Source organism: Rousettus aegyptiacus, unplaced genomic scaffold (genome assembly GCF_014176215.1).
Source record: "Rousettus aegyptiacus isolate mRouAeg1 unplaced genomic scaffold, mRouAeg1.p scaffold_m13_p_18, whole genome shotgun sequence".
NCBI lineage: Eukaryota > Metazoa > Chordata > Mammalia > Chiroptera > Pteropodidae > Rousettus > Rousettus aegyptiacus.
This window is the reverse complement of record NW_023416293.1, coordinates 1,583,173-1,596,424: the sequence shown is the minus strand read 5'-3', so window position 1 is coordinate 1,596,424 and position 13,252 is coordinate 1,583,173. Positions and strand designations below refer to the sequence as shown.

Genomic DNA, 13,252 nt, shown 5'->3' with positions numbered 1-13,252 from the left:
CCATTGATTCTTTCTAGTTTGTTTTTCTTTTCGGTTATTGTATTTTTCACTTCTGACAGGTTCTTTTTATGGTTTTTATGTCCTTTTTTATGTTTACTATCTCTTTGTCGAAGTTCTCACTAAAATCTCCTTAAGGAAAATAATTTTTTGACCTTTTGCCTATGTCAAGATAAAATAAACCTCCCATAATATGACTGATTCTGCATAATAATATACAAGATTCATTTTATTCTGTTGTTGGAGATGCATCACTGTAAAGAGGCCTCTGAGAAGTCAGGTCAGGAAGACAGAGCTATTCACAACCATAATTAAAATAACTCTGCAAAAAACTGCATAATAGGGTCTCTAATATATCACTGATTTAATTGGTGTTGTAAATATATCTACGTATGTAGGTGCAATATACATACGTGTAATATTTTACTAACCTTCAATTTATATTTGCTCCAACACCATTTTCTTGATGAAAGGCCAATAATTCCACCTTCAGGAAGGTTTTCATTATTTCCCAGCCTTGTAAATGCTGTTAAATTTCTAAAATAAACAATACCATTTATTAGAAAAAATATTCCACTCCAGTATAGGTTCACATCAGACACATTGTGTCTTTCGTCATCAGTCAGAATGTTTGGAGGCACTCTGATTCTGGTCCAGGTACGAAATGAATCGTTTGTTTGAAAGGTCTCCATATCGGCTACCAAAACGACCCCTGAAGGAAAACAGGAATTCCAGTCTGCTATTAATTGACTACCCCGTGGTGAAGTGACTGGTAAAAATCCTGGAATCTCAGGTATTGTCAAAAAAGGAAAAGTCAGCAGGAAAAGATAATCTTCAATAAAGCAATCCTGAAAAGCCACTTTATTTCCTTTAATTTCCTTTAGTGCATCATCTGCGACCAATGGTAGTGAGATACGCCAGGTCCTAAGAAGAGAAAAACAGAAAATATAAGGATAAAATGGTCTTTTCCTTTTCTTTCATCTACCTTGCATGGTGCTGACATTTATTAACTTAATTAATTTATTTTTTTTTACGTTTATCGACATAAGTCTGGGTACAATAAATAAAATAGTATTAAAATGCTGCCACTGCCTCATTCTTTATTCTTGTTCCCAAAGGAACACAATCTCAACTTTTAATGCTCTTTGCAATGTGTCTTTATACTCTCAAATAAATACTCGTATACTGCTGTCTTAATATATAATTTTTATACATTATCTGTTGGCTTTAGATGACAGATAAAGATGTATCTCTCATATACCTACTGATACATTTTTTCTCTCAAATTAATTTCATAGTGTTTAGCTAAATCTATAATGTTTAGATTGTTATTACCATGTAAATATTGTTTACTATGGAGCCAGTTACTGTACTGTGCTTTTATAAATATACAAATCTTTTATAAATATGTATACATTTATTCATTTACAGTGTTTCCCCTAGAGTTAATAATTATTTTCTTTTGAAAATTTGTTTAGTTTTCTCCATAATATTTTCCCTGTGGTAAATGCAGAGGTAATCTAGTAATAGTTTCCGAGGACTTCCTGTCATTACTCTCCCTGCGTTGAATCCACTGTTTACTAGATCCAATGCTTTGATCGTTCTTGTTTTGCTAAAGCACATTCTTCGGTAGCTCTCTGTTAAAGGATATGTGAACATAAATTTTTTGAGACCCTGAATATGCAAAAATATCTGTAACACACTCACTTAATAATTTGGCTAGGTAGAAGCTTCAGAACTTTGAGGTCATTTTCTCTAGTCTTTTTGCATTTAGGTTTACTAACGAGAAGTCAGATGACACATTCGTTCTTGTTATTATTTAAATGGGTTGCCTTTCCATATACTTTAAGAATCTTCCCCTTTTTCCTTGATATTCTAAAATTTGACAGGACTGGGTCTATCTTTTGAAGTGGACGCATAGAGGAATTTGTGAAAACACTGACATTTATCTTAAAAGATGCAGAAAGTTCTAAGGCGAGTTTCTTGACAGGGCCATCCAGAGGCATCAGCCTGTAGGACAGTCAGTAAATGCTCCCTTAATTTCCTATTTACCTAATGAATACATACTTGGGTTGGTGGTGATGGCATTCTGCCCACTCAAAATGAGGTACTGGTGGGTCAAGAGGACCCTATGTTGGGGCAATTGTAGGGTTGTCACCAAATCTCTGTGCACTAAACCATGCTGCCATGACTCAGCTCAATCGCCACTTTTTGCAAGCCACATTACCGACTCTAACACTGGTTTCAAGGATAGTTAAAAAAAATCAGTACCATTTTATTACGCTGTCTGCTGGCTACATAATAATCTCATCTATGCAGCCACGTCATAACTAGGTACTGACAACTATGTATTTTCTTTGAATGACTCATTATTTATCTACAAGGCCTAGGAAGGACCCAACACTCAAGGTCTGGCCAGAGCACACTGAGCTTTTCAATTTTTCGTGTTTACCATTTTTGTTTTCAAACATTTGAATTTCTAAATCGCGACTGTACACTTTTCGTGTTTTTCTTACTTGTTTTCCATTTTATAGCATCTTAATCTCCATTTACATGTATAACATCTTCTGTTTCTATAAAGATGCTATTTATATATTTTCGTGAAGTGTTTGTTTTTGCTCCCGACTCTGTGCTGTCTCCTCTGAGTTCCATTGTTCTTTTTATTCAGTTAGGTCTCTGACATTCATGCTGGAGGCTTTCTGTAATTGCCTGGTGGTCCTTGGCTGGCCGTTAATATTTAAAAGAGAAGCAGTAGCAAGCTGTGCACCGGATGTGAAGGATGTACCCTTCGTTCCCCTGTGCCCCACTCTGCGTCTTCCCTCCCAACTCCACACTTAAGTTTTATGAAGTAGGTTTGATCAGTTACTCCAAAGAAAAATCCTTTCCTGTCTTGCCAGGAAGGTAGATGCCAGGCTTCCACATTCAGGGAACGGGGCTGGGGAAAAGGAGAGAAGGCACAGGGGGGTGCACCCCTCACGCCACATTTCTCTTCCGCAAGCTGTGAATGCACAGAATTTCTGTGCTCTGCTAAGCTGGTTACCGCCTCTCTCTCTGCTTTCGGTCTTTGGTTCCTGCTTTCCTTCCCACTGTTTGTCTTCATAGGTCTGAAACGTTAAAAACTTTTCTCCCTGTTATTTTAGAGAGACTATGGAGAGAACAGAGATAAATACATGTATTTTGTCTGCCATATTTTAATTGATCTCCCCTAAACTGATTTTCATTAAGTCATGTTCTGCTCAGAAACTTCAGTGGCCCCTTAATTATGCCTAGGAAAAAATTCAAACTAGTCCAAATGATTTTCAAGAATTTTCCACTATTTGTTCTTAGTCAATCTTACTTTCCCTATTATATTTTGGTCGTGTTCCCTCTTTTTGCCTTCCAAAACTCTTTGTACTCTCCCCCTCTCTTGGGGGACCCATTCTCTTTTCTTCATCTCTGTATTCCATTTGTCCTTCAGGTCCTGCCCAAGAACCATATCTTCTACTTCGCTCTCTTGTTTTACCACAAAATATATCTTTTATATAGACAATCTTTTCTAAAACCAGATTAGTCGATCATGTGGACAATATTTTATGGCAATCCAAGGCCATGTTTTTAAAATGGGCCTCTGATATTTTCTACATATGTATATTTTCTTCAAATTTTTTAAAAATATCATTTATGAAATACATTTATTAACATATCATATATACAAAAGAATATATGATACACATACACAGTTTAAAGAATAATGCTAAAATAAACACCTGTATACTAGTCACCCAGATCCAAAATCAGAATATTACCAGTACCTTGGAAATTTACTATTTGTCCCTCCCTCCCTGATCCCTCTCTGCTTACAGGAAATCCCTGGCCTGATTGACTGTTTGTGTTTGTGTTCACATTCCTTTGCTTTTAAACACCAGTTTTGCCACATGTATGTCTTACTAAACAATGAAGAATGCAAGGAGAAACAGAAAAATCCATTAGCATGGGTTGCAGACTTCAAACCCCTTTTATCGGTAATTGACAGACCCAGCAGGCAGAAATCAGGAAGGACACACATAGTTAAACTGAACAGCACTGTCAATCAACCATATCTATGGGATATTTAAAGAATACTTCGTCTAACAACAGCAGAATACACTCTCTTCTCAAGCTCGTACTGAACATTCACCAAGAAATACCATATCCTGGGTCATAAGACACACCTTAAGGAAATTTTAAAAATAGAAATCTTACAAAGTATGCTCTCAAAATATAATATAATTAAACTAGAAGTCAATAACAGAAAGTTAGCTGGAAAAATCCCATCCCCAAGTATTTGGAGATTAAACAACACGTTTCTGAATAACACATTAGCCAAGAAAGAAATTTTAAGTGAAATTTAAAAATAGTTCAAACTAAACAAAAATGAAAATGCGGCTTACCAAAATTTGGTAGATGAAGTGGAAGAAGTGCTTAGATGGAAATTTCTAGCATTAAATGCATATGTTAGAAAAAAAGAAAGATCTAAAATTAATTATCTAAGTTTCCACCTTAGGAAACTAGAGAAAAACAAGCATTTATATAAACCTAAAGAAAGAAGAAGAAAAAATAATAAAAATTAGAGGAGAAATCAATAAATTGAAAACAAAACAAAAAAAATGGAGAAAATCATTAGAACTGAAAGTTGGTTCTCTGAGAAGTTTAATAAAATTGATAAACTTTCCAGATGGACTAACTTAGAAAAAAAGAGAACGGACACAATATATTCATACCAGAAACAGAAGGAAGGCCATCACTACTGATTTCATGGACACTAAAGGATAATAAAATAATACTATGAATAATTCTATGCCCCTAAATTTGATAACTTAGACGAAATGGGCCAATCAAAAGAAATAATCTATCAAAATTCACATAAGGAGAAGTAATGTGAATAGAGATATACCTACAAAGAAATTGGATTAATAATTAATAACCTCCAAAACAAAAAGCACAAGGCCCTGATGGGTTCACTGGTGACTTCTGATGTTGTAGCCGCCTGCCCCCGATAGACACACAGACCACCAGAAATCAGTGCGTTATAGGAAACACACTCTTTATTCAGCGAGCTGGGTCTGCCAGGGGTACGCAGACCCCAAATTAACCAGCCCTGAAATGGAGAGGTACAGAGTTTTTAAGCCCTAAACTCCATTCTTCATTCTGTCTGAACACAAAAGTCTATTTTTCTTCTGTTTACTAACTGTCAACCCACAGGTCGGTTGTGAAGTGGGGGTACAGAAGCAGAAAGCTTACTGTTAGAATGTTATGTTCCCATGGGCGCAGCCTATGATCCCATGCGTGATAGCCAAGCAGTAATTTTTCAGCCAACACACTAACATTTAAGGAGCAAATGATGTCAATCTCTAGAATCTCTTCCAGAAAGCAGAAGCAGAAGGAACACTTCCCAACTCATTTTATGAAGCCAGCATTACCCTAATACCGAAACTCGATAACGCACGTTACAGATGAAGCTACAGACCTCTTAAATCCAACGAAGTGTGAAAATAATTATATATTGCGACCAAATGAGACTTATTCCAGGTAGTCAAGTCTGGTTCAACATTAAAAGATCAATTAATGTAATCCATCATATCAATGGGTTAAGAAAGAAAAATCATATAATCATATTAATAAATGTAGAAAAAGCAGTCACCACTCATTCACAATAAAAACTCTCGGCAAACCAGCAAAAGCGGGAACTTCCTCAACTTGACAAAGGAGCACCTGCGAAAAACATACAAAAAACTTAACAGTGAGAAACTAGATGCTTCCTCCAAGGACAGGAACCAGCAGCAAACGCGTCTCTGCTTGCCGCTCCAACTCACCATCACTCTGGGACTGCTAGCCAACGCAGCGAGAAAGTAAAAGGTATACGAGACCGGGAAGGAAGGAATAAAATGGTCTTTGTTTGCAGATGACATCATTATCCATGTAGAAAATTGGAAAGAACTGACAAAAAAAAAAGTCCCCAAACTAATAAGCAATGATAGCAAGGTTTTAGGATACAAGGCTAATATACGAGTCAATCCCCACACTTAAAGAAACTAGTTTACCATGTACATACGGACATATCTACACTTGCATATACATAATTAAACTATATACTGTTTATTTTTCACATTTTTTCACTTTATAAAAATGGGATCATACTGTATTTTCTTCAAGGACTTGCCTTTTCATTCAATAGTATGTTTATTCATTCGTGTTGATTTGTGTTCTGATTCATTTTTCACTGCTATGTACTATACTTATCCTATAGTGTGAATATGTCACAGAATGTTTATCCATCTGTCTATGAATAAAAATTAGAATTTTGATCTTTTTTGCTATTGCAAACAATGCTGTTACAAATACACTTTTACACATCTCCTGGTGCAATGTGCCTGGGTTTCGCTAGGGTGTATATTGGTATTAAAACACTAAACCTTTGGTATGTGCATCTTCAACGTTGCCTGATAATGTAAAATTATCTTTTAAATTGGTTGTGCCAATTTACATTTCTACTAGCAATGTATGTAAGTGTCCCCATTGCTGCAGATTGCTATGGTTTGATTGACTGTTTCTCCCCCAAATTTATATGTTGATATCCTAATGCTCAATGTGATGGTATTAGCAGGTAAACTTTAAGAGAGGTGCCTAAGTCATGAGTAGAGTCCTAATGAAAGGGGTTTATGCTCGTATAATAGAGCCCGCCTTGCCTTTTCCACCAGTGGGAACACTACCAGAAGTCTGCCGCCCAGAGAAGGGCCTTCACCCAGCCATGCCGGCACCCTATCTCAGACTTCCAGCCTCCACATCTATGAGAAATAATTTTCCGTTGTTTACAAGCTGCCCGGTTAATGGTATTTTGCTATAGCAGCCTGAAAAAACTGAGAAATTTTCACCAACAACCTTCTAAAACATTAATACATTTATCAGTCTGGCATATGTAAAATGGATCTCATTGGGCTGTTAATATTTTTCTTTGATTACTAATAAGGTGGAACATCATTTCATGCATTTATTAATGAGCTGAGTTGGTCAAATCTTTACCTTATCACGTCTTTACCTTTTGGTTTATTATAGAAATTATTTTCTATCCTGAGGCGATAACAATATTCTAAAACAATGTTATTGTTGTATTTTTTTCTAAAAATTTTTCATTTTAACCCTTCATTTGTATGCTTTCTGAGATTATTATATTAGTATTCATATGAGATTATTATATATATATATGATACAAGGTAAAGAACAATTTCATTTTTAAGTAAAGCTTTATTGTCCCTAATAAAATGACCATGTAGTTTTATTTCTTTAACCTATTTATGTTGTAAGTGACATTAAAACATTGAAAAATATTATATTAGCCTTGCACTTGTAGTATAAGCCAACTTGATCACATGTCACATTTTTTTTCACATGCTGCTAGATTCAGTTTGCAAAAATTTTATTTTGGATTTTCCGCCAAAGTTCGCGAATGAGAGTAGCTTATTATTTTCCTTTCTCACATATTCCTTACTTGAATTTTTGCTGCTTAGGATTAGAATTATCTTCATGCTAGTGCTCTCGTCCTTACCGTCCACACTTTTATAAAATCAGCAAGAATTTTAGCTCCAGATTATTATTCGTGTTTCAAAAATATTTAATGGCATCCTTTTGTCTACCCACGAATTGAATTTCATTGCATCTTTTAGAACTCATCTGCTTCCTCAGGTCTGTGTTTGAAGGCGCCTGTATATGTTGCTCCTCTGTTTTGGAATGCTTCTTCAATTTGCTAACTTTTCTTTCTTGTCAATAATGTAGATATCAGCTCTTCAGGAAAATCCTCTGTGATTCGCTCCAGGCCTTAGCTGGTCTGCCTGGTATGGGTTTCACTTCTCCCTGCAATCACCTCTATCATAACATCTGTTTGTTTACTTGTCTCCCACATCAACTGCAAGATCATTGAGAGTAGGAACTTTATCTTTTAGTTATGAGCCTAGGTGCTCAAAAGGTTAAGACAGGCTGTGTAAACCTAATGATATCCTGCTAACTTTAACATTAACAGATTTTACTTTTCAGGTGAAATTTGTGTGTGTGTGGGAGTGGGGTGTGCGTGTGCGCACAGGCACTGATGGTGGTAATGATTGTGACATCAGTCGCACCACTGTATCACACTTTTATGAACCAGCAGGAAACCTTTTAAGATTTGCCGCCATCTTGAATAAGGCTCTTGGATTATTTATTAATTTGTATTAATACAAAGTGTGAAGCTATAAGCCAGGAGTCTGGCATTTTTCTGAATTGGTAAACTAGTTCTCATCACAATTTTTTTTTGTGTGTATCATAAAAGAAGTTACTTGGAAATTACATATAAGATATTCCATGCAATTCCCCTAGGGTTTAAAAATCTCTCTAAGTATCTGATAGTTACTTTACTGAATTATAAAGGTGAATTTTATATTTGAAATTTAAAAATTAAATACCCATTCACTTTTCCATGTGGAAAATAAGATTTTCTCTTCAGAAATGTATGTATAGTAGGACTCTGTCCCAAACTGGCCAACTGCTTGCTAAGTACGATAGAATTCTGTAAAAAAAAAAAAAAAATCTTTTTACTCTTTTTATAGCCAAAATTATTTGAAAATTGTATCATGATATATTGAATTTATTCTTTTAGTTAAGATACTATTTACATTTATAAATTTATCACATTTTCAAGATTCGGGTTTGGTTTTTTCTTACCATTTGGCCTTTTCCCCATTAGAACTTTATGAATTTTACAAAAGTCATAATATAATTTCTAACATGTAGAAAATACCTTGCACAATCAGAATCTTAAATAAAGTAAGACTATGAGGACCCTTAAATAAATACCCTTAGTTTAATATCAATGAACTACATATGGGGTTTCTAAAACTAATCCATTAGGATTATTTCTATGTAAGCCTGCCTTCAAAATAACGTACTCTTGCAAGGAAGGTTTCAAATGATATCTTGAGGCTTTCACAAAAAAAAATCTCATGAGATTTGAAAAGTTGAATTGATAGGAATTAGCCCTCAGAAGGTATTTTCAGGACAGAGACAATAGTTGCATTATGGGGAATCCCTAGAATTAAAAAAATCAGATGAGGACCAGTCTAGAATTTTATAGCTCTGTTCTGCCCTAATCATCCAATAGTGCTTCTTTTTAATTTCCTAGAAATATGCCTTTGAGATGGATATGATGATGAGTGTCAGTAAGGGTGAGACTATAGGACCACAAAGAAATTATCAAAAATATAAAAAATGCATTCATGGTATTTTCTTAGGATTTGCCAAATGTAGGCTACTGTTACATATTCATACTATATAACCAGAAGTCTATATAAATATTATTTTTAATAACAGCGTGAGTAAATTATCATCATTGGCTTAACAATGCTCTATTGGACATCTAGGTAGTTTTATTGTTTCAACATTATAAATATTACTGCCATGGACATCTTCAGATGTATAGTTGTTTCCAAAGTTAACAACTTTGGAAATGTGATTACAGGTAAAAAGTTACTAATACTTTAAAAATTCTTAATACATATTACCAAAATGATTTCTAGAACGAATCATTAATAAACAATTTACTTTATTATTATAACAATAAATTTCACTATGCTGGTGCCAAATTTTATATTATTATTTCCAAAAGTATTTTTCTAGTTGTGACATCAATATATGGTTGTGCATGTTGTTCAATTTAATAAACACCTTTCTGTTTATCTTACCTGATTTTTCAGCAGCATTTGATAAATTGGACTAACCTCCCCTTTTGAAACGAGAGAATTTCGAGTCTCATGTTACCACCCCCCTGCTCTTTTGGACATCCCCAGAGCTCGGTCCGAGACTCTCTTTGCCTAGCACTCGTCTCACAGTACATACTCTTCCTTGGGTAATTTCATTCAATCGCGTGGATCCAAGTACCATCCCATTCCTATGCAACTCCTCAAACTGTATCGTCCAGACGCCACATTCCTTAAACATAAGAACCAAAGCTATAAAATACTTAGAAGAAAACAGGGGAAAAACTTCACGACATTGGATAGTAATGATCTCCTGGATGTGACTCCAAAGGCATAGGCAACAGAAGGGAAAACAGACAAATTGAACTTGATCAAAATTAAGAACTTTTGTGCATCAAATTGCAAATTATATATATGATAAGGGATTCATATACAGAATATAGGGAGACCCCCTAAAATTCAACAACAACAAAAACAACCCAATTAAACACTAGGCAAAGAACTTGAGTCACGATTATCCAGAGAAGATTAAACAAATAAGCACATGGAAAGATGCTCGACATTACTAATCATTAGAAAAATGCAGATCAAAACCATGAGGAACCAACCACTTTACACCCATCAGAATGATTATTAAGCAAATGAACAAACAAACATATGGTTTCACTGGAGAATTTTACCAAACATTTAAAGAAGAGTTAATGCCAATCCTTCTCAAAATCTTCCAAAAAATTGGATTAAGGGAACACTCCTAAACACATTTTGCGAGGCCAGCCTTATCCTGATACCAGTGCCATCCCAAAAACGACAGACCAATATGATGAGTAAAGATGCAAAAATTTTCAACAACATACTAGCAAACCAAGAGCACATTAAAAGGATCGTATGTGATCATCACATGGCATTTATCCTGGGATGCAAGTGTGGTCCTACATACACAAATCAATAAATGAGATACATGCCATTAATGGAAGGACAAACAAAAATCATACGATCATCTCAATAGATGCCGTAAAAGCATTTGACAAACTTTAACATTTATTTATAATAAAAACTCCTCACAGGTTAAGTATAGAAGCAACACGCCTCATCGTAACAGAGGCCATATTTGGCACACTCACAGCTCACATCACACTCAGCAGTGAAGGATGAAGGCCTTTCCTCTAAGACCAGGAACGAGACATCGGCCACACAAGCACCTCTAAGGTGGAGGGAGAAATGATGTTCACGCACGTGGGACATATGTGGACTTTCTGTACTATTGTTAGTGTTTTATTTCTTAGGAGTTGGTATATGGCTATTTATATTATTTATTAAATTGTGTTCTTGGCTTTCATGCTCTTTTTCTTTATAATGTAATTCACAGTTGAAATGATAAAGGAAAAAAACAACTTTAAAGGAAATAAAACTCTAAATTTTTTGATATTTTTAAAGCAAATAGTACAAATACGTGACCCAGGCCCCCATGCCTGCTGCTGGTCCTCTTTTCCCCGGTGTGGGAGTTGGGCACAGAGTATGGCTCAGAAAGGGGGTTAATGTGATGAGAGACAAGGGTGGGTTGAAGTTCAAAAATGAAAGAAGGAATTAAGATAAGGGATTATTTAGATAACTCTTATATGTGTTAAATCTTATATAATGTTGTCAGGGATGGTTAAGGAAGAGAATGAAGCATGAAAAGTCAGGCTAGAATTAGGATTTGGGTGTGTGTCTGTGAGACAGATTACACCTTGGCTGATAAAAACCCAAACAGACAATTCACATTTTCTCATAGCAATTTGGTCGATGATATAGCAAAACTGTAGCATTAAAATAATCCCCTCAAAGTATGCATGTGAAAAAAGTCCTGATTTGGTCCAGGCAGGCGCCGTGGAAGCGGTGATGCCTCACCTGAGACCTAAAATGTGAGTAGATGAAGAAAGGGAAAGAGCAGTCGTTATACAGGGACTAGCATAAGCAAAGGCACAGAAGCATGGGACAGCAGGTGAGTGCAGGCAGCCGGCAGCCACCTGCAGCCGGAGGCAGGTCACGTGGGGCGCACAGGCCCCAGAAGAGTGGCAGATGCACTATCCAGGGTTTCGGGTGCCCTGGTAACAGTCTGAGAGTCAAGAGTCTACGCTGTTGTTAAGGAAATTGACATGGCGATGAATAAATATGGAAATTAAAAAAAAAAAACAGTATTAGGTATGCATGGACCAAATCATGTTAAAATGTGCATGTTTTCACTTAAGAAGATTAGCAATTAAGTAACAGTAATGCTTAAACTATTTCATTTCCATTAATTTATTTCATCTCCTCTAAAGTTGATTGACAAATAAAACAATTAATTGATTGGCTGCCACTCTGTTTCAGTCCACCTCTTGTGAATTTGATTATTAGTCACGATAACATGCCATTAAAAAATCAGATGTCTTGACTCATTAATAGTTCCATGAGAAATCGAAACTGCTCATTTTATATCTCTCTTTGACACATTTTAATTGTAACAGAAGACAAAAATCTTGAAAGAGGTAAATTTGTGACAAATAAAGGGTTGTCTTGCACCTTTAGGAAATTCATTCGTCTCTAAGTGGCAAAGGACTCAGTAAGACACTGGACAGATTTTGAAAGGTGACTTCAAGAGAGATGCTCAAGGAACATCCTCTACATGAATTGTAAGGTCCATAGAAAATTCAGAGAATGCTCAGGAAGGAATTCTAAAGAAAGATTTATAATTGTAGTGCTCGAGCACAAATCCAAAATTACCATAATGGGTAAACTAAATTTAATGGATAATTAAACTGTATTTAGTTAGTTCTGGGCCACTTAAATTACTTACAGCCTGTAAAAAGGAAATGTAGCATATTACTTTTATGCATGATAATAATGTTTCCACCTACTAGTGAAGGTTCATTTGCATTTTGTAGCAACTCATTTGGGTCTGCGTTTTCTGGATCGTATATCCATATAGTGAGAAGAACCTACAAAATAAAATGTGTTTGCATTTCTTAACATTTTGGACGAATTTGATTTTTAGTTGTGGCAAACATAACCATAAAAATGCTTTTTATTTATCTTTAAAATTTTGATTATCTCATTTTAAGAAACCAAAGCAATATGTATTGTTCTTAGCAAGTGAAACAATCCAAAGATATATGAAGGGAGAGTTAATAACACCCATGTACGCTCCTGAGGTAACTAATGTTAAAACTTCATAGGAACACTTATATATCTTTCTTTACGCTCACAAATAGACGTAGCACACACCCCACAAACACTCACAACATTTTATAAAAATGCAATTGCACACGACATGTTAATCGTAACTTGCTTTTGTCACTTGATACTCCATGGCCATTTCAACAGATGTAGATCTAATTCTTTTCTTTCTTGTTTATTTATTTATTTTTTGAATCGACAATTTATTCATATCATTAAAACAAATTATATTTAAAATATCAAAAATTGTCTCTCTCATTCTGTACTCCGTCACTCAGTTTCCACAAGTCCGTCTACTGCACCCCACAATAAAGATGTTA

At 35.3% G+C, this 13,252-nt stretch overlaps 1 protein-coding gene across 1 annotated transcript in view; it reads right to left on the bottom strand.

The window, feature by feature from the left end:
• The window catches only part of CATSPERE (catsper channel auxiliary subunit epsilon), a 77,519-nt gene that overhangs the window by 46,869 nt on the left and 17,398 nt on the right, over positions 1-13,252 (bottom strand). The window contains exons 7-9 of the mRNA XM_016151264.2: positions 12,614-12,694; positions 8,448-8,551; positions 429-921 (exon numbers count right to left, since the gene is read on the bottom strand). Coding sequence (XP_016006750.2) covers positions 429-921; positions 8,448-8,551; positions 12,614-12,694 — 678 coding nt within the window. The remainder of the gene's footprint in view (positions 1-428; positions 922-8,447; positions 8,552-12,613; positions 12,695-13,252) is intronic.